Source organism: Passer domesticus, chromosome 8 (genome assembly GCF_036417665.1).
Source record: "Passer domesticus isolate bPasDom1 chromosome 8, bPasDom1.hap1, whole genome shotgun sequence".
Taxonomy (NCBI): domain Eukaryota; kingdom Metazoa; phylum Chordata; class Aves; order Passeriformes; family Passeridae; genus Passer; species Passer domesticus.
The window spans coordinates 45,861,260-45,882,565 of NC_087481.1; the positions used below are offsets into that span (position 1 = coordinate 45,861,260).

The window sequence follows — 21,306 nt, forward strand, 5'->3', positions numbered from 1 at the left end:
AGGTTTCTTGCAGGCCATCATTGATGGTTATAACCATGCCTGAGCAACTCTGCCGCCGTGCAAATGCTCCTGGAGGGCAGGAGTCCACACCAGCATCCCCCAGGCTGTGAGTGCATCTGCAAGCCCTGCAGGAGCAGCCCTGTCCCACAGAGCACTTGGTGTGATGGAGGCACCTCAGCCCCTCCAGGCTGTCCAGTGCAGTCAGGGCTGGCAACACAAACAAAGGGGTTGAGGACAGGCTGAGCACCAGCCAAGCTGTCTGTCCTGCCACCCCAGCTCTGAGGCCACTGGTGTGGCCTCTCAAACCTGATTTTGAGGCTCAGGCTCTGTGGACAAACCAAGGCTGCTCAGCTCTCTCAGCAAGGGCATCTCTGTCTCCGTGCTGTCAGGAGAAAAAGCACCAGCTGAGCCCGAGCTGTCCCTTAACACCACATCCTTCTTCCCAAGGGCAAGGCTGAAAGGTGCAGTTTCCCTCATGTGTGACATTCCTCAGAGGAGGAACAGGGGCTTGCAGGCAGTTTGCTGGCTTAGGGGAGAGGGAAAAGGAAAGACACAAGAGCCAGTAAATGTCACAAAGCCTGATGTCTGTAAGTCTGGAGATGGACTGAGCCTCAGCTAAGGCTGAAGTGTGGAATTAGCTCTGTGTTAGACATCTGTGAGTCTACACCTGAGAGAAACTGCCTGTGGAGGGGCAGCAGGTGCTGGATCTGGGCACTACTGTGGGCTTCTCTGCTAAAGGGCCAAGCAGTGGCTGTTGCCTCCAGAGCCGCAGCTCTTGCTGTGCACAGCCTGGGGCTGCAGCCTAGAGCAGCCTCCCAGGAGGAGATTGAATCTCCCAGGAGGAGACCAGCTCATATAGCCATGACAGCCCCTGTCCCACTCCAGCTCCAGAGGCAGTGGCTGCCACTGGGACACGCCTGGAGGCTGCAGACATTTCACTGATCCTCTTTCCAGTGACTTGCCTAGGGCAAGGAGCAGCTGCATCAGCTTTCATCCTAAACCCCATAGGGCTGTGGGGCTCAGGCACTCAGAAAGCACACATCAGCCCTTCCCTAGGGCTACTTTCTGCTTTCAGCAGTAACACTGAGGTGTTCTAATTGCTGGCTTATTTCTGAGCCCTAAACCACACCCTGGTTCTGCTGCATGGCTTTCTCTGCAGTCACAGAAGATCAAAGGTGGGGGATTTCAACCTAATTTCTTAGGATGGGCAGGACAGGCCAGCTGCTCTCCTCCTTTGCCACTTCCCCAGAGCTAGAAGGTGGATTTTCTCCCCTCGGGGTGAAGTCCCAGCCTTACAGAGACAGTTCCCCAGCCTCTTCTCCCACAGGAGCCCCTCAACAAGGGCAAACCCCTTGTGTCTAGCCATGCTCCCAGCACAGTGAGGCTGCAGGAAGCTCCCACTTCCCCCCAGTAAATGCCAAGCCGTTGTCCTTCCACAGGAGGCAGGGCCAGGCTGCTCCTCACTCACACCTGCTGCCTTTGCCTGAAGGAACCAGGGGAATCTGGAGAAATGGGGACTAGGAACAGCATCAGGTCTCAGCTGTGCCAGTGTGATGGGGAAGGGATGGGTCCTGTGTGCTGCAGTGTGATCCCAGAGATTGCTTCTGCTTGCTCACCTCTGCCAACCAGACCTACAAAAACTGGGATTCAGACAGTCACTCCAACTGCAAGCACACTCTTCCTCCTCCTCCTTCCACAACCTGCATCGTGGGAGCTGGCAAAGTTGTTCACCAGCAAACCTGTGCACTCCCTTTCTCCCACCCCTGCAGGGTCTGAGCTGCCTTGATGCCCATCCCCTTGGCAGCAGCCCTGCAGTGACTTCCCTGTTTGCCCTACTCGTGTCTCTCTCTTCTCTGCTTCTTTGCTTCTTCCCCTGTTCCCCAGTGGTTTTCCAACTCAGGAGCTCACCAGACCCTTCCCAGCAGGCAGACACATGTGGAGCATGTGGGGGATCCATGTGCCACGGGGAAGGGTGCAAAGAAGTGGCCAAGCCAGCCATGGTACTGAGAAGGGGGATAAATCCTTCTGGGGGCAAGCTTCGTCCTGCAGAAGGTATCAGGAGCAGTGGCCAGAGGGATGTCCAAGGTCTGACCCCAGCAAGGACAAGCAATGCAGCCAGTGCTAGGGAGGGATTTGGCCATGGCCCATCCCCAATGGGGACATCAGTGTCACAGCCATGATGCTGCACTGGTGCCTTGGAAAAACTGAGCAGGCAGCATGGAAGAAGCAGGGAGATCTCCAGACCTCCAGTGTGGCACTGAGGGCTCTCAGAAGTGATAGCTGCAGGGAGGGAGTGCTGGGTGCTGTAAGCTGTGTCATGCTTGGGTGGGACTGCAGCCAGTGAGCAGGAGGGCAGCCCCGCCTTGAGAAATCAGAGATATTTCAGATCACGGATCCACATGCCAAAGTTCCTGTCCAGCCCCTTGATGGAGCTAAGGGGCAGAGAGTGGCAGTCATGCAAAGCATGTAGCCAAATCACACCCAACCACCTGAAAATACACTGTGAGGCTCTGAATTGCTGATGTTGCCTGCTTTGGGGGCTTGCATTGATAAAACTGTGGCTCCAGCTGGGTCATCTCCATGACAGAGCCTTCCAGGTTCATCCCACTCCAGAAACACCATGGCAGCTCCCAAAAGACAAAACCACTCTGTAAATTTTATCTGAACCTGTGGGGCAGCTGTCGAGCCTGGGCAGGGCAGTGCAGGCAGCCAGGCACGTGAGGCATCTCGCCATCCCCCATCAATTGATTTGCCAGTTTATTTCTGCTCACTGTGACACAGAAGGAGCCGTGGTGCTCACCCCACCGTCAGCTCAGTGCCACAGACAGTGCTGGGGCCCCAGATTTTCATTTCCAGACTGCTGGCAGAGGGGGACCTGACATCACTTCTGAGCAAAAATAATGGTTGTGTGTTTGGTGGCACTTACAGAATGCTGAGAATGGGACTTTAAGAAAAAGGAGTCCCACCAGACACATGTGCTAACCCACCAGAGCTGGCAGTAGCTAGTGAGGGCTTTATGTCCCAGGGAACATCATCTATCAATGTCCCCAGGGAGGGCAGCCAGCTCCATGTGATGCCAATGGGCATGCCGCTGGATGAAACACTGGCTGCAGAACGGAACGCTGGCTGGCACATTCCCAGGCTCTTGGCAGCACCTGCTACTGGCAGGGCTCTGTGGGCTGAGGATGGACACAGCTCATCACAGGTGTCAGTGGTGTGTGTGTGACCCCATCTCTGGCACTGTCCCCACTTGCAGAAGCACTGCATTAAAGGAGGAACTGAATGGGCTTTGGTGGGGTGAGGCCAAGGTATGTCTGAGTCCCGGGGGGATTTTCACTCCCAAAGGAGGAGGCTGAGCTGGTCAGGCAGCCACCCTTTAGCTTGTGCCGGGGAAACAGCACTCAGGTGCCCCCTCCACTCGGCTGGGGAGGAAAATCTGCCTCACCCAAGAGGGTCGCGGAGTGCTGGGCCACGGGCACACGGCACTCCCAGCAACGCCGCAATTTCCCGGGAAAGCGGCCCCCTCTGGCATCCGCCCCTTCCCGGGAAGGAGAGGCTGCTGGGGGCCGTGGCCCTGGCACGGGGATGCCGGTTGCTCCCTCCCACGGCTTCCCCTTTTCTCAGAAAGCCTGGAAACCAAAGGTGAAAGAAGTGGGTGGAAACTCTGCGCTGCCGTCCAGGAAGAGAAGCGAGTGAGTAAGTCGGCTGCAATATTTAACAGTGCCTCCGGCCCCGCCGCCGCAGACCCGCCTCGACGGGAGCCGGAGCTCGGTGAGTGCCGGGGTCAAGGGAGGGTCTGCGCCGGGCGGGGGGACCGCTGTGGCTGGAACGAGGGGATTGCTGGCCGCTGTTCGCCCCAAGGAGCCGCAGCCCGGGCGCTGCCGAGGGCGGCTCTGCCCGTGCCGAGCTGTGGGGACGTCCCTGGGCTGATGGCAACGCACCCGCTGGCGGCTGCGGGAAGCGGGGCAGGAGCTGTCGCACACCGTGTGTGCGCACGAGCATCTTCGCTTCCATCCGCGGCTTTTTTGGTGACCCGCAAAACCGGACTCGTGCTTCTCCTGCTTTAAACGGCGGGGGGCACGTTCCCGGGAGGACAAAGTGAAACTCCCTGGAATAATGTGCAGCCACCACGGCAGCGCCGTGCCGGTGGCTGTGCAGCACCCACAGGACTCCGCTGCTTGGGCCTAGGCACGTCCTAGCTAATCCGGGATCATTAGCTGGAATTGCCAAAAGGAGGGCGCTACTGCTTTTATTTTTTTTTAAGACATAAAGCAATAAATCATTAACCTCTGAGCGCTGCCTGGGAGTCACGTCCCCTGTGGAGCAGTGGCTTGTGCTTTGTGTCCCCCAGGAGCGAGGGTCCTGTGCCAGGGACCCCCGGGAGGGAGGGAGTGGAGGGCGAAAGCCAGAAAGGGCGCAGTGCCTCTGGCAGCTCGGGGCTGAGCTGCTGCAGCACAGCTCTCCAGCAGCACGGCTGGCCACGAGGGAGCTTCTGCTTCTCTGTGTCCTCCCACTCGGGGCTTGCCGTGGGGAAATCAGCTCATGTGGCCATTTCTGCTGTGCTCCACAGAGAAAGCCCCACAGCAGCAGTATCCTCCTGGGCACCTGATTGTCCGCAGTGTCTCTTGACTCACCAGCATTTTGGGCTGAGGTAAGGAGCCTTGAGGAGCTCTCAACCTTTGGCCAAGGGCTCCAGCTCCAGGGTCAGGAGAGGCAGGTTGCAGTGGGGTTATGAAACCCCCACCTGCAAAGGTGGCAGCTGGCCTGATGCAATTCCCCCGAGGCTGAGCTGGGCCAGTGGTCACCCCGCAGTGCAGTGCTGCAGCCTGACACTGACACAGCCTCCAGAAAGCACAGGGGCAGGGCAGGGCACCTTCACACCAGCAAAATACCCATCACTGAGGTGGATCCCACATCTACATTCATCCCTGCCCTTCCAGGTATTACCTAGCATCCCATTTCAGTACAGACCCTCTAGGGTCTTAGGATAATCCCAAATACACAGGGCCAAATCCAGCCCTAGCCCTACCTGGGTGAATGAATACAGGACAAAGCTGGGTCAGGAAAACCAAGGAGCAAAAGCAGAGCATGTGGTGTGCTGTGGATGCCCTGCCGTGGGCACACTGTTTACAGGAGCAGCCAGGAATGAAATCAGAATTGGAGCTTTTCTGAGTTTGAATTTGAATAATTTCTTTCCCAGCTCATCCCCCATGGGCTTTCCATTGCACTTGGATCAAACTGTTTCTGGTGCAGTTTGGCAATGGGGTGCCCCAGTTCCAGCACCACAGGTAGGATGCCAGAAGTATCGTGCTGGAGCTGTCCCTGCCCCACGCTAGGGAAGGTGGGACACGGGGCATGGGGAATTCATGCCAGATGGCTGCTGGGCTGTCCAACTCAGCCCCAGCACCACATTGCCTCCCTGGGCCATGGTGCAAGGGAAGGAGGACTATCAGGGAAGGCTTGTAGGTGTTGACCACTATCCTGCTCACCTGCCTGTCTGCTTGAAACCCTTCCCCTTTCTTTGCAAATCAGTCCATGGAGGAAGATGAGGAGGAAGGCTTTTCTTTGGCCTGCACCTTTCAGTTTCTGAAAACAGTGGTTGCTTAGAGCAGCAGAGGGATGAAGGCACATGGATGGCACTTTTAACAGCAGACATCCATCAATAATGTGAGGTAAATGCCTCAGAGGAGAGTTTTACATCTTAAAAAATTAAAGACAAAGGCTTTCCATGCATTCAAATAGCCAGGGACTGCAGGGTAATGGGCATGAGTGGATAACAAGCAGCCCCAAAGCATCCCAGCCCTACCAACCATTTCAGGCTGGCAGGTGCTTCCACATGGCTGTAATGTCTCTGGCAGGCTGCCTTCCTGCCCACTGGATTGCACAGGTGGCTGCCTGCAGAGCAAGGGCAGGAAGAGGAGAGACATCAGAATCTGAGGAGTTCAGAGCTATTGAAAACTCCCTGCCAGGTCACAATGGTCTGAAAACTGGCACAGTGCACAGCTGGGTCCCTGAGCTGCCTCTCTCACCCTGACCACACCTGCTGCAGGGTGGGGACCCTGGTGTAACCTCAGCTTTACCCCATCTCCCTCCACTGCTGCCCCTGTGGTACTGCTGCACGTGGTCCCTGGGATACACCAGAGCTGGCACTTTCAGCCTGGGATTCCTCAGCTTTTGCAAGAGGGTTTGGCTGCTTTGCTACGTGCATCAGGATGGTGAGTTCATACTGCCCCAACTGAACTGTAATTCCCAGTGGAGGGATTAAAATAGAGCCCGGGGCCAGCAGTTGAGCAATCGCGGAGTTCACTGCTCGTGCAACAGTTGCTCAGTGCTTCCCCCATTGAAATCTTTGCCCGTGCTCCAAAGTGGTGTGTGTCATTTCCCGTCTCTTCTGCTGACATACAGGCAAAGGGCTGGAATCCTCTCCCACTGCTTGCTCCTGCCTGAGCCACTGTCATCACAACTGTGCCAAACTGTTGCTGAGCCAAGGAAAAGCTTTTCAGCCGTTAGCTCAGTCCCCAGGTTTGAAAGTGAACATCTACTGAGGGGTGAGGCTGCCCAAAGCTGCCGGCAGCATCAGCAGCTCTGAGGGTGCTTAAGGGGATCCCGGTGCATCCCTCAAGTCTGTCCCTCCATGCATGTGAGCTTTGCAGCCCAAACCAGAGGGTGGGGGCAGTGGGCAGCAAAAGGCACATGTATAGTTGTAGGATGCACCAGCAAGTCCCAGGTTAACCCAGATGGAGACCAGTCCCTCCCTGAATGTACTCTCTGACCCATCTGGAAAAGGCCTTTGATTCTTCATTTTACACAGAATTACCCCGTGTTCCTTCCCACTTCCAAGTGGGCAGAAAGCCCCTGCACCTTATGGTCCACCCATGGTAGCACCTGCTGCACAAACCATTGCCCTCAGCTGGCACCTCCCAGTTCAAGGGTTTCCTGTAGGCATTGATTTCAGTATGAATGGAGCAGAGGGTCAGTGCCTGGGAGTGCTGGGCTGCTCATGCAGGACTGAGCATCCCCCTGGCACAGCTTGTCCCTTTTCAGACACTCACACTGAGGAAAGAGCATTTAGACCAAGGGATGTGACACCTGCATACAGAGCAAATACATAGGGGATTCCCAACACAGCTGCCAATACTAGCCCTAGGTGGCAGAAATGGTGTTTCTCTTACAGCTCTAGCAGGTTTTGCAGAGCTCAGGGCTGACCTGAAACTTTGCAGTGACTCCAAACAGCATATGCTGAAGCAGTGGAAAAAGAAGAGCCAGCCAACTTCAGCAAAGTTTCCAAAGAAAGCTGTGTCTGTCTGTGCTGCTTCTGGGGTGAGAGGTGCCAGAGTCTTCTCCTTGTGGCAGCTCCCAGTTGCAAAAATCTGTGTCAGCTCAGTGCCTGCCCTGTGTCAAAGATATGATGAGCTCTTTGCTATTTTTCCCCCCTTGCAGATGGAGACACAGCTGGCTGGAGCCGGGGAAGCTGACTCGCACTGGCTGCTTGGCTCTGAGAACTGAATTCCATAGGCGTTAAAGCCTCCAAAATGCCCTATGGATTCAGTTCTGCAGCTGGGCAGCAACTGAGCCTCAGGAAGAAAAGGCAACTGTGAGCTCTTCCTACAAGGAATATGTAAATCTTTGCTCCTGCACAGAGCCCAGATTAGGGGTGGAGGGGAGTATGGCCACCACAGAAATATCTGCTATCAGAGAGCTACTAGAGGTTTGTGGCACATCTTCCCCTAAGGGAGAAAAAACCCCAACTATAGATTGTTTTCTTCCTTCTGGAAGTGAAATGGCATTTTAGAAAATAAATACATTACTACCTCCTGATGTACTGCAAGCAACTGTGAGCCTCTGCTAAAAATACACATTGTCAGAACAACAGCCTGGGTGTGCCCAGCAATCTCCTGTTCAGAGTCCAGGCAGTAAAACCAAACAAAACTTTGGAGAAGATAAACAGGACAGGATGAGTACAGTTAAGGGTTATGCCCTCTGTGGCCCCATGGACCTTGGAGATGACCCCAGCAGTGACACATATTTAGAGAAAGTATTTGTGTAGGCAGCAGGCTCTGTTTTCACCCATCCATCACATACCTCTGGGAGAGTCTGGCTATGTCCCTTGAGTTTTGGGGACATTTGCACTATAGCATGGTGTCATGCTGCCACCAGGAACCTAACAGCTGGAGGAATGGCATTTAGGATAAGTTATTGTGCAAGTCCTTGCAATTTATGTAGCTATTCAAAATCACTGTATGGCAAACCCCATGCTCTTTCTTATCTTGCCTAGAAGAGCTGGTTTGCACCTCCTCCAAGATCTCCCCTAAGGCTGCCCCTGCCCATGGCAGGCAGCATCCACTTCTGACAGCTCAGCTGTGTCCCACAACAGCTCCAGGAGATGGGGAAGAAGCTCCTTCCCACACCCCACTGAGGTGCTGAACCACTGTGCAAGGATCCAATGCATGAACTTTGGGATCACTGCCCAAAGGAGCTGCTGCTGCTCGGACAGGGAGTGCACCACCAATGCAGGCATTTAACTGCACATCCCTAACTAGGCAGGACAGCCTGCTCAGCCAAGGAAGAGATTAAAAACACCTCAACAAACAAACAACCAACCCAGCAGGAACTGCTGCCTTTTTCCTATACTAGGTAACCTAAAGCATACCTGATTAGAGGCCTTTTCTAAGCCCATTCAGCAAGTCTCACTGCCACTGTTTACAACACAGCCAAGAAGCACCAGTTTGGTCCAAGGTTTCTAGAGCAGTTTTTCTGGTTCAGCCCTCTTGCAGCTTTGTCTGGCAGAAGAGTTAACATTTCCAAGAAGCTAAATGGGGAAGGGGAAATGCAGACAGTTGCTGAGACATTTTGGCAATTGGTTAAACAAAACCTGTTGCACTAAGAAAATAAAAGAAACTCCACTTGCTTTCACTTTATAGAAACTCAGAACAACCAAGTTCACACTCACAGTCCCTCCTTTGCTATGCAGATGGATAACATCCCATTCCCTCCCATGTGTCAGTGGGAGACTAGGAAACTACAAAGTGACAGAGAGGGTCCCCTATTTCTCCTGTATGCTTATAAAGTTCCTGCTGGTCCCTACAGAAGCTGGCAGAAAACAAGCTAGGGCAAGGAAGGGTGCTGCCAAGCAGGACAAGGCACCATGGCTGGACATGAACCATAGTTCATCCATCCCTAACTTCAGGTGCCAGATCTGATTGCAAGCTGTTCACAAAAGAGACTGACGTTAGGTAGTTAAGAATTGGAAATATAAGCATTTGCATTTGGGGTTTTTTTATTGTTTAGTCATTTAAAAGGTACAGAAGAGTTTGCAAGTAAGTCAGACCCAGCCCCTCATAGCCCTCCAGCACAGCTCTTCCAGTACAACCACCAAGTTATGGAAGTGCTGTAAATCACACAACTCCAGTAACCTCATTGGAGAGCCAGCACCTCTAACCAGAGCCAAGTCAGACCAGAGCAGGGCCTCAACAGCAGTTTCAACACGGACATGTGACCAGGAGTACTGAGCACCACACTATCAAGTGTAAGAGGATGGGGACACCAGAGTGTAGCAAAGTGCTGCATACAGGCCTCACGTGGTGACAAAGCATCATGACATGGTCATAAACAGCAGTGACAAGACATGCAGACAATTGTTCTTCAGAGTGTTCAAGACCCCCTGTGTCCTCTGGGGCCTGCGCTGCCCTCAGCCTGAAGGAAATTCAGCTTTTATCTCTCCAGGAAGAGAATCAGCTCAGAGGCCCTTCCCCTGGACAAGGTAGGAAGAGGCCCATCTTCTTTGATCAAGGGCTGCAGTTTGGAGATCCCCTACCAGGCTGTGACCAATCAACCAAACCAGTGGAAATTAGATGCTCATTTCAAAACCAGGACCAATGAGCTGACCCAACAGTCAAGTGTCATGTGGTTTCTTCACAGGATGGGCATTGTGCATCAGTAAGGGTAAATCTGCCATAAGATTGTGGTGGATGGGGAGCAATTAAAATAAATCAACAAGCATGGTGGCATCCATTGCTTGTGTTACTTGCCAACCACACCAAAACCAGCTGCCAACTGGCTCCCATGAGGGTACTGGAGCATCAGTCCATTGGGTATCTGACTCCCTCAATGTCTCAGCTTCTTTTTCTTCTTACGGTTCCGGTCCTCACTGCTGTCATCTGCCTCACTGGGGGTCACAGCCTGCTGGATGACTTTTTTCTCGACTGCATATTCCTGGTCTTCCATCTTGGGGTCCCCTTTGACCAAGAACTCTCCTTTCCGATAGGATATGGAAACATTGGTCCGGGGGTAGGTGCCGTAAACCCTCCGGAGATCATCCTTCACAAATTCTGGGAGGTCTTTCCTAGGCCCAAACACCTTTCCAAGCTTGCCCCACTGAAGCTCCCCTCTCATTGTGAAGCCTTCTGGCCATGTATCTCGATACTGATCTGACCTCTGGCAGGCAGCATAGGGATGGTAGTTTGCATAGGGGTTGTAGAGAGGAATAGGGACCATGGGAGGGAAGTGCCAGGTGTGGTATGGATGGATGTAGGGATTGGAGGCACTATAGAGATGATGGTATTCCACCTGACCTCCTGCATAGTCAGGGTAGCTGTTCCTGTCCACCACAAAGGTGATGGGTCGACTGTAGAAGTTGTGCATGTGGATGGGAGGGAACATCACAGATCTGGACACGTCTTCTGCTCTCCCAGGCCGCAGTGGTGGGTAGGTATAAGCAGAAGGTGGGATCATGGCTGGGTAATATTCCCGTGGCACAAAGCTGGACTGGTACATTGTACAGGAGCCTAGGGTTTTACACAGGGGACACCTCTCTGGAGCAGTTGCTAAGTCTCAAAAGCTGTGAGGACAGAAGGGGAAGAGCATCAATTTATATGGGTGAATAAGGAGATACACTTAGCACTGTAAGCATACCAACTAATTAATAATTAATACAAGGAGCTCCCCACAGCTTGCAGGGGCAGTAACCTACCAAGAAAAAAGTGAGCCACATTGCCAGTGACTGCTTGTTAGTGCCTCTGCAAGACATCATTTAACCCACAGATGTCCGAGTTGCAAAGATGAGAACAAGCTGACATAAAGACCACTGAGGGCAGAAGAGTCAACCTCATATCCTCAGGACTTATGTCTGCAGTGCTGGGAGGCAGCAAGACACTGCAAGAAGCTGAAGGCCCTTGAGCAGGCCTCAAAGTGGGAAAGGCAGGCACAAGGGAAAGAAACAAAGCAAGCAGGCAAAGAAAGGAAAGAGGCAACGCAGCCCAACCCTGCTGCAGTCATGTCAACTGCTGTCCTGCCCAGACAAGGAAATCTTAAATAAAAAGATCTTCAGCTGTCCTTGACTGTCTCCCCATCCTCCCAAAGCCCTGCTTTTACTCTGATAAGCAAACAAGAGCTGCACCTTTTGTTTATTTCTAGAGCAAAATCCAGGCACATCTATATTTCCTCTGACAAGTTCTCACGTATGGGTTTCTCTTTCTGGTCTCACTAATTACCATTCACGTTTAAGTGTGCATTTACCTTGAGCAGCTCTGACCTACAGCTGAATTTGCTCCTAGACTGCCCTTGCCAGATATCCAAGCACCCTGGAGGGCATGAAGCAATGTCCTCCCATGACTCGTTATCCTCTCCCCTAGGGCCAGAAAGGAAGCTGTATATCGCATAGGGTTGTTTTTTTAAAAAAAAGAGTTTGCTATCAGAGACGGGGAAAGATCATGCATAGAACTAAAGGCAGCAAACTGGATTTTTTTTTTTCCATGAAGTTGTGGGCTCTTCTTGCTGTAACTAGAGTTGCCCCTCCCAGAGGTGTTAACCAAGAAAGACAGATGAAAGTTCAGCTGTCCCCTAAGAGTTGCCTGACACAAGCAATGCTGGGTACTGCAAAATGGGTTTTCTTTTTAGCTAGCACAAGTTCCTCCTTTTCCTAGAGGTTCATAATGAACAGTAATTAGCTTAAGCTTTTTTTTTTTTCCAGGGGTTCAAGGGCTAGACACCTTCATCCTGCACAGGGAACAGCAGAACAGCACTGGAATATTCAGTCAAGACCAGGCAGCACCCTTAAACAAGATTTGCAGCCTCGGAGACAAGGCCCATCAGAACCATGATCCTCTCAGATAGGAGGAAATGAAACAAAGTTCACAACCTACTTGCCTAACTTGCTCAGAATCACCACAAAAATCCAAAGGGGTGTTGTGTGTCAATGGCAGCATGAGATGGGCACATGGAATAAATGGTATCATCTTGAAAACCATTCTCAGCACCTCTTTAAATAGCTCATCTATGCATTCCTATTGAGATCCACACTTCTGCCAAGTGCTTGTATTTCAGAGCAAGTGGTCTGCACAGAGAGTGCAGCTATTGTGCCCATCATATGAAACAAAGCAAGCCCAGCTTACACTCCTTCTGCTGGGTCAGTGTGCTGCTCCAAGCCAGTTAAGGACAACCCTGGAGAAGCTGTCCACATCTAGTTGATGACCAGCTCTTGCTCAAAAGCTTCTGTAGCACCCTGCATTTTGGCTGTCAGCATCATTGCTCCTGGTCTTCCTGACAGCTGCAAGGAGAAGGACTGACAGGCCATCTAAATCACTGGGGGTTTATCACAAGGCAGCCTGAGCACAGCTACTGATTGCTTTGGTTTTACACTGAAGAAAGATAAGGGGAACAAGCTGGTGTCTTAGCCAGGCAGGATGACCCACAAGAGGAAGCAAGCTGAACAGATAAGAAGGGGGAACAAGATGAGGATTAAGCAGGGCTAGAAGCGCTTCAGGGCAGCATTATCACATGCCCTACCACAGCAGCAAATACATTTCCCTGGAAGCAGATCACCCGGGAGGAGTGTGTTGACAGCCTACACAAGACTTCACAGCCCTGAAGGAAGTTTGCAAACCTGTCAGGGCAAGCTTTGACTGGGTGGCCTCTGCCAGGCCCCACGGCACAGCTGCCTGGCACTGCCCTGTCCCTGCCTGCTCCCAAGCACAGCTCTCAGACTGCCCAGACACAGCCTTACCTGCAGAGGCACAAGGCACCGAGCCCCAGCTCCGGCTTGCACGGCCCAGCACTGCTCTGAATGCTCGGGTGTGTTGCAACAAGGTTTTGGTTTGCAGGAGGCACAATGCTCCTGCCCTGCAGAGCAGCACCCTGGTGCTCCCAGGGGTTGACAATGCAGTTTACCCACCATTACACAATTGCCTGTTGTTCATACTGACCTTCAGGCTGAGCTACAGCATGACAAATCCATGTGTACAGGAGAAGAGGGCTTTGAGAATACCAGTACCAGCTTGCCTGACCCCATCCCTGACTTACCAGGGAGTAAAAGCAGACACTGCTTCAGGGAAAACAGTGTGATCGTTTGTCAGGCCACCTGATGGCTGGAAGGCATCAAAAGCCAGATTCTTAAGAAAACCAACTCTGAACACCAACACCAAGAGGTACCACTTGAGGAAGGAGTCCAATCTGCATTTTCTTCTCCCCTTCCTCTTCTCGAGGAGACCTTATAGCACCTTCCAGTACCTAAAGAGGGTCTCCAAGAAGGCTGGCAAGGGAATTTTCACAAGGGCAAGCAGTGATAGGACAAGGGGGAATAGTTTCAAACTAAAGAGTGAATTCAAATTGAATATTAGAAATTAAAATTCTTTACTGCGAGAGTGGTGAAGCACTAGAGCAGGCTGCACAGAGAAGCTGTGGATGCCCCGTCCCTGGAAGCATTCCAGGTGAGGCTTGATGGGGCTCTGAGAGCTCTAGTCTAGTGGAAGGTGCCCCTGCCCATGGCAGAGAAGTTAGAACTGGATGATCTTTAAGTCCTTTCCAGCTCAAACCATACTGTGATCCACCTGCTCTTACTTTTCTTGTTTCTCCAGTAACAGCAGCCAGAGGCTAGCCTGGTTTTGGAAGTAAATATCTGACAGCCTCCAACTCTTCAGGACCAACTATGAGACCAAAAAGGGAGAGAGGATCCTAGCTGATCTGTCTCTTCAGACCATTATCCTCCTTTGATCCACTTTCAAGTTCTGTTATCCCTTGGGGGGGAAAAAATTAAAACCACCACATCTGTTGCCCAGCACTTGAATGTCCTGAGCAGGAACAAAGCAGTCCTTAAAGCCTGAGCTGAACTCTGCTAAATGCTTGCCTGCTCCTGAGAGCCACTGACATCCATCAATACATGCCAGGTATTGGTGGCACAGATGGAAAGCCGGGATGGACAGACAGCAGGCTGTGCCTGGGAGCCAAGCCTCCCCCCACCAGGGCACTGGGAGCAGTGCTTGGCAGCAGGGAACAACAAGGGCCCAACGTAGTAAGAAAGGCCACAGCAAGAGTCAAGGCAGCCTCTCCTTTTAAGCCTTTCCAGCAGTTTTGACCTTGCTGGAAAAGGGTTCAGATCCCACTTGGCTGGTGCTGAACGAGACACCAGGCACAATAAAAAGGAGAAAAATCTCCAAAGATGGTCACAGAAAACTAACATAAGATTGTCATCTCTTCTTGGTGAGAACATGATACTGCAGACTATTCCCAGGCTTGCCAGAGCTGACTCCAGCAACTCCCTTACCCAGTGCCCCAGTCATCTGGCAAGGCCTTTCCCTCCTGAAACATCTTGGTGGAGGTCAAGGGGACTGACACCACAGAGCCCAAAAAAAGGCCTGCCAAGCAAAGTGTGCTTCACACCAGCTGCCCCACACAGAGTTGCTATGGAGCAACCAAGCAATGTTTGCAATACAAAACTAGAGAGGACATTTGATAAGAGAAGCTTTTGTTTCAGGCTCTCAGTTACTACAGGTGATGAAACCACCACTAGTTAAAACAAATGCCCAAGTCTGGTAGAGCTTTCCTAGTATCTAAAGCAGCAGAAATTGTGTGCTAAAAATACAGAAGACCATGGTTTTTCTGAACATCTTAGGGCAGTAAAGCTTTATTATCATCTTGGCTATCTTTGAATTTGGTGAGCTGTCTTTTTAGGTAGAACACAAGAGACCACTGTGAGCTACAGAAAACAGAGGAAAGTAAATACTCAGTTCCATGCCAGACTTTAGATTCTGTAGGAGAGAGATTGAAGTGAGCCTGACTGTATCATGGGCAGTACCAATACACGTGTGCCACAATACCCAACATGTAAAACTTCATACAAGTATCTTGCATGTCTGCAGAGACTGGTCTCACCAAATCCTCTGTCCTGCAGAAGCAGGGTCCCCAGGTCAGGCTGGCAGTTTGGATGGGATCAGATATTGCCTCAGGGAATAGGCTGCAAGCCAACACAACTGTCAAGACACCGGGTCCATGGGAGAGGACACAACCATCTAATTTACTGTAACCCTCAACTGAGACTATTCTTGCCTCATTTCATAATCCTGTGATCAGCTCACAAATGAAGATACAATTATGTTACCCTTTCCTCCATTCCAGCACTCAAGCTTTCAGGCTATTCTTTCTTGCTTTTTTCCTCCTCTCCTCCTCCTCTCCCTAACCCACAAAAAAAACCACAGATCTCCTGCCATTGCTCTGTAACAACTCCCAAGGGTACAGGGATTAATATTGCAAAAGCAACAATTTCCCCCAGCCAAGAGATTGAAGAAGTAATGAGTTATTTCCAGTTAGCCTCCCCATTTTGAGCAGCATCTGCAAAATTGTTACCACCTGACAACAGCAAAGTCTTTTTTTTCAAGACTTTTTATTAAAAAAACCCAAAACTTCAAGGACTGCTTAAAGTGAGATGTTAAAACTGAATGTTTTTATTCAGTCAGTGTTTGTCTTCCATCACTCTGGTGTCAGTCCCACACACTTATCCAGCATCCTGGTAGCTGGAGACAGTGCGTGGGAGAAGATCATGACAAAGCAGTTTCATATTTTTCCCTGTCACTTCTATCCCTTTATTGCCAACTTAAGGTCATGCTTGGTTTGAAGTCTTTTCAGCAAAGAAAGATTTCATCCAGGAATCTTCTTCATCCAGGAGAAGATTCTCAAGTACTTCTTGGGGAGGTGGGAAAGAAGTACAAAAAGCAAGAACACAATAGCTTTGATCCTCCACCACCACTACTGATCCTTAGGACACAGGCACTTGGCTGCCTTCCTAAACAGGATGCTTTCTCTTAGCCAGACATGCCTGGCAGCAACACAGGAGTTCAAGGAAAATGCAACAGCTCATTAAAAGCTGGGCCTTTTCAGGCCTTAGTTTTTATCTAGAGGACCAGATTCCCATGCTAGTGCTGCTTAATAATGGAAAAATTTTCATTTTGAACAGAAATCCACTAACCCCCCAAACACAAAATAGCAGCGTGTTTTGTTACACTCTCCAAGAGAAAACCAACCCATACTACCCCAGAAAAGTACTCCAAGAAGAGTTAAATACTTGCACAAGGGGTAACTGCATCACAGCCAGCTCAAGGTACCAGCAGACAGCAGTGATTAACAGCAATACAAATCAATGCTGTAGAGGACAAGCCTCCCCACATCACTAACCCAGTCTGAGGAACTCCCCCAGCAATGCTGAGGCTCTGTTTCCTCTCACCCCACAAGGGGGACCTTTCTATCAGGAATTACTTCACTGCCCAAATTCTTACAGCAGCCCAAGCCAACTGGAAAAATACCACAAGCACAGCTGATATAAGAGCTCCATGAACAATCCCTTCAGCTCAGCCAAGAGGGAGAATTTAACTTCTGAAGCCAGAAGACACCAGTCTCACCCTGCTGTTACTAGTGCACCATGAAGAAAAGGGCTCCAGCTGGCATTGGTGACTCTGGAAATAGCAGCTAATGCATATTACAGTCAGTCACCCCTTATAGAGGCCCTTTGAAGGGGGAATAGATCCTTTCAGCTATTCAAAGCAACATTCCCAGAAAGCACTGAAGTCTAGTGTGGGTCTGGCACTTGTTTCTGAGGTCTGTGTAAAGCCCAGACTCTGTATGAAACCAAAACACCAGGAAAAGGCCATGTCATTGCAGAGCAAGCCTTCACTTGACAGCCATGATCCAAAAACCACATCCCTGCATAACTCTGCTCAAATGGCAGTCAAAGTGCAACTCACTGGTGACAGAGGTTTGGAGCAGCCACTCCTACTCTGACTGCAGCTGCTGGGTAACACAGCAGCTCTGGAACAGCTGTGCCACCAAGAATAAAACACGAGGAGTGTTACCATAGGGTGACTGCATCAGCAGGCAAGGCTCTAGAAAACATCCCTGCTAAGTGATCCTGACACTGTCACCTATTCAGCCTCTCCCTGGCTATGCATCTGCTGCACCAGAGGATACATTTTGGATATACTCCACACATTCTCCTTTCAGCTTAGCCTAACTTCTGTGCTATTAAAGCTTCCACCACCACCATTCTCATCTTCCCAGTACCCACTGCAGGCACCTTTTACATCATAGACAGCACTTTTTTATTTAGTTGAGCATATTTTAATATTTCATAGCATTCTGCCATAAGGATCCCTTCCATGTTAAAACACAGCCTAAACAGACCTGCTCCTCCTCTCACTCAAGAGCTCATCTGATACCCATGATCTCCATCCACTATGTTCTTCAAAGGAAAGATCTCAGTACCAGTTAGCTCAGTCTTCCAAATTAGGAGGTCCTGGTGGAGGGCCCAGCTGTGATTTCTGCCCAGCTATTCCCCTTCATATTACAGAGTTGAGATAACTGACTCAGGGCACTAATTATCAAGCACACCAACAAGTCAACTAAATGACCAGTAACCTCATTAATGCACCAGTAGCATCTGATGGCTATTTATATCACTTTGCACACAGCTATGAAGCTACTAATCAAGTCTTATGAACCACACATGATGCTGTTGAGTCACCCTTCCCTCCCACACCACCTAGCACTAGGATGCACATCTACCCCACTTGCTCTGCCCTCCCACAACTTCTTTCCAGCATAGACCTGATGTAGAGTCCAGCAGGTTGTTCAAGGAGCATCACTTCAGCATTCCTGGGAGCTTGGGTCCTCAGGCTTCACTATCATCCAGATACCTGCAATCCTTCAGTCAGCTGATCTCACCTTTGTCTCATTTTATACATTATTCTCAAATTTCAGGATCCACTCTTTCTGCCACATTCGTGCTTCCTTTACCTCAGTCTCCTCCCAAACAGGCAATCCACCCAGATTATTTCTTCCTCAATGTTGCCACATGCATAATTAAGCCTGACAATTCCGGCATCGTTACCTTGGCAATCTCAGCCTTACGTGGTATTGCTGATATGGTGCAGGTGGCCTTGAGAGGTTTTACCCTGCAAGAGCTGCTTCAGGCACTCCATAATTATTTGGTTCCTCCTGGTTTGTTATTGTTTACTTTACACATTCCAAGACAAATCATTCAATTCCAGCCTCAATTCCCAGGCCCAGCTCCAGTTACCTACCAGCACTTTCTTATCTTACACAAAGACTTGTTGCATAACAGAGCAACATGTTTTGTACTTCCACAGCATCCTACTCTCACACAAGACTACAAGTCTTTGTCCTTGAAGTGCTCTTGGGAGAGTCTCCTGGTATCCTGCAAAGGAGTTAACAGATCACACAGCCTGGTTCTCCAGAGGCACTGCTGTGCCCACAGTGGGTTTCCTCTGTTGACAAATACCAGCGTCACAGAAAACTATTTGCATTTTAACTCTTTGTTCTTTAAATAGATCCTATTTAGATCTTGAATCCTATTCCCACATATCCTGCATTGAGGATAGAGATGCAGAAGTACAGAAGGCATAATCTCATTCACTTACACTATGTCCTCCCAGAGTGTCAACACCCCAAACAGTAGGACAGGGCAGGAAAGATTATTCACTCTTTGGGGTTGTATTACATACAACATACCCCTCTGGCATGTAACGGGGTTTTCTGTTACAACAGCAACACACACTGCATTTCTAGTGTAAGTTCAAACATCTGAGCTACAATTACCCATGGGAACACTGCTCTTATTGCATCCCCAAGGCAGACAGCTGCAGCATCTGCTGATCTACAACTTTGTTATAACTTCAAAAAAAAAAAAGCAAAACCAAAAACAACCAACTACCTTCTGTTATGGTCTTTAGACAATACAGAACATAGCTCACAAATAACACTATGGATTTTTAAAATTAGGACTCAAAAGAAAATCTTGTGTTCCAGGAATACAATGACTCAATAGCCTTTCTGTGTAATTTTTTTCCAAATTAAAGTGTTTAAAGCCTCTCATCACTCAACAATAACAATTTACATCAGTATCTTTCACAAGCAGGTGGTGATAGGAATATTACAGAGTGGAGCACTGGCATGAGTCAATACTACAACCAAGTTATGCTACTGTACATGGACTGGCACCCACACAATCAAAAAGCAGATGTGAAAAGGGCATCACCTGCAAAGGGATTCGTGTTTTTAAGAAGTCAGGCAGAACATCTCAGTCATTACTGCTCTAGTACTGCAAACATTAGAGGTAGTGTATAACTGTAGAAACATTGTAAAACAGCCTGGACTATTAATACAGAACACAGAGAGAGTTGCTTGGATATGTGTACTCACACGTGGAGAAAAGACAACCAGGAGAATGCCTTCACTTAACCAAGGAACAGTAGGATACACAACGTGATCTTAAGAAAACAGGTTACTTTCCACAGGCTCTTTTTCACTGAAGTGCCTCAGGAACACAAAGAGAGTAAGGAGATGCCCTAAGATACCACATTAGACCTAATGGAAGTTTTTCCTATGGTAGCCAAGGCAGCAAAACTTGCCTGAACGTGCCCTTATACCTTAAGGTGGCAACAGGAGCCTCATTCCTTCAGCAATTACATTACACACTCAGGGAACAAGGGTACAGGACACAGGTAAAGAAGCAGTTAAAATCAGCACATGAAGCCAGCATGGAAAAACCTTAAAAGCACTCACCAAAACTTCAGGTTCTTACTCAAGTCAGCAAAACAGAGAACTGTAACCTTTAAAGAAACACTAACACAGAAAAGAGCCCCCCATTACACACTACAAAAATAACCCCCCCTCTTTTCTCTTAGTGTTACTTCCCCCAAGATTTTACTCACACTCAGCCACAACTAAGCTGGTATTTGTACTCACAGCTCATCTAGATTGTAATTAAGTAAGAAGCCATATCAGTGGCTCCCATCAGCACTCCCTTATTGTAAGCACCTGCACTGTGGTAGACCTTTACAGACAGGAATCTCCCCAGGAGTTTTGAATGGGTGACTCCTGCAAAGTCAGCTCATCATCATCCAGCACAACAGCAGCAGCAGCAGTGCAGCTCCTTTGGGATGCTTGCTGATTCTGTGATCTTAAAGGTCTTTTCCAAACTAAATGATTCCTTGATTAGTGCCTTATGCCTTGCTCTGCTGCAGGTGATCTCAATAGCTAAAGCTAAATACCTACAAATCACTCTTTAATTACAAACCATGTTGATTACAGTTAGTTGTCTGACTTCTAGGAATTGATAAAAAATGACCTGCTTAAGAAGTTACTAGTAAGTCTAATGTGCAAAACCATTGGAAAGTAATAGGGTGCAATAATACCTTCCTGTGCACAGCAATTGGCTTTTGCATCAATTTTTCGTGGTGAAATTTCCCCTGGTGAAATTTGAGAACAGCTTAATGGAAGCAAGTGTTGCAGTGAGAGACCAAAGGTAATGCATATGCTGAACACAGGAGATGCTTCTTTGAAAGAAAGAGCCACAGAGAGATCTTCAATGATAATGGACAATAATAGTCCCTATTTTCTAAAATACACAGGATGAATGGAAATTAATCATGGGAGAGAAATGTAAGTCTCTGATTACTAAGACAGGCTCTTTGCTGGGTTATTGCCCCACCTTCCCAAGCAGCCATGTATATATTTTTGTTCCCACTGAATCATTCTGCACCCTGGCACATGTTCTTTGGAGAAGGGGAGGCCTGGGGGACCTCACTGCTCTTTACAAACCCTGACAGGAGGCTGTCATGAGGCAGAGGCCAGGCTCTCCTACCGTGCCTACAGTGAGAGGGACTGAGGAAATGGACTCACGCTGCGACAGTGGAGATTCAGATTAAATACCGGAATTATTTTTTTTTTCACTGTTTGAGTGATCAGGCATTGGAATTGGTTGCACAAGGTGGTGGAGTTGCCAACCCGGGAGGTTTCCAAGCGGCCTCTGGAAATGGCACTGGGTGATACAGTTTAGTGCTTACCTAACAGTGGTGGCGCTGGGCTGGCGGGTGGACTGGATAAACTTGAAGATCTCATGCAATATTGATGATTCCACGATGATTCTACGATTCCCTGACTGCAAGCGCTGGCGTCGCGGCCAGGCCGCGTTTCCATGGCGACGGGCGGACGGACCATAGAGGTGGCGCCACACCAGAGAGGCTG

The 21,306-nt window shown here is 49.7% G+C and overlaps 2 protein-coding genes and 2 long non-coding RNA genes across 10 annotated transcripts in view; 2 read left to right on the top strand and 2 right to left on the bottom strand.

Annotated features, from left to right (window-relative positions):
- Positions 1-21,259, bottom strand: part of SLF2 (SMC5-SMC6 complex localization factor 2) — a 64,753-nt gene extending 43,494 nt beyond the window's left edge. The window contains exons 1-2 of one of the 2 annotated variants that reach the window (XM_064431133.1): positions 21,126-21,259; positions 8,651-8,809 (exon numbers count right to left, since the gene is read on the bottom strand). Coding sequence is in view for 1 of the 2 variants with exons in the window: in XM_064431132.1 (XP_064287202.1) it covers positions 17,866-17,900 (35 nt within the window). In the remaining variant the exon portion in view is untranslated. Of the gene's footprint in view, positions 1-8,650; positions 8,810-17,865; positions 17,916-21,125 lie in introns of those variants that run through there. The other variant, XM_064431132.1, reaches the window with a different exon arrangement.
- On the top strand, positions 6,011-10,555 carry LOC135306736 (uncharacterized). Its single transcript, XR_010367517.1, has 4 exons — positions 6,011-6,215; positions 6,406-6,522; positions 7,221-7,320; positions 7,441-10,555. It is a non-coding gene; the product is annotated as an uncharacterized LOC135306736 (long non-coding RNA).
- C8H10orf95 (chromosome 8 C10orf95 homolog) lies at positions 9,260-20,237 on the bottom strand. Of its 6 annotated transcripts, none has more exons than XM_064431151.1 (2): positions 20,098-20,237; positions 9,260-10,837 (listed from the first exon to the last, which is right to left on the bottom strand). In XM_064431151.1, exon 2 carries the CDS (start codon positions 10,771-10,773, stop codon positions 10,105-10,107), a length of 669 nt encoding a protein of 222 aa, XP_064287221.1. In that variant the 5' UTR covers positions 10,774-10,837; positions 20,098-20,237; the 3' UTR covers positions 9,260-10,104. The 6 variants fall into 6 exon arrangements, with proteins under 6 accessions (XP_064287221.1, XP_064287218.1, XP_064287222.1 ...); XM_064431148.1 differs by having other exon boundaries at positions 19,992-20,122; XM_064431152.1 differs by lacking the exon at positions 20,098-20,237 and adding an exon at positions 20,026-20,048.
- LOC135306734 (uncharacterized) lies at positions 20,033-21,218 on the top strand. Its single transcript, XR_010367515.1, has 3 exons — positions 20,033-20,584; positions 20,691-20,721; positions 20,889-21,218. It is a non-coding gene; the product is annotated as an uncharacterized LOC135306734 (long non-coding RNA).
- Positions 21,260-21,306: the final 47 nt, after the last annotated feature.

Excerpts from the sequence above, each read along its gene's own strand:
- C8H10orf95 (XM_064431151.1), bottom strand. The coding sequence starts at position 10,773 with ATGTACCAGTCCAGCTTTGTGCCACGGGAATATTACCCAGCCATGATC.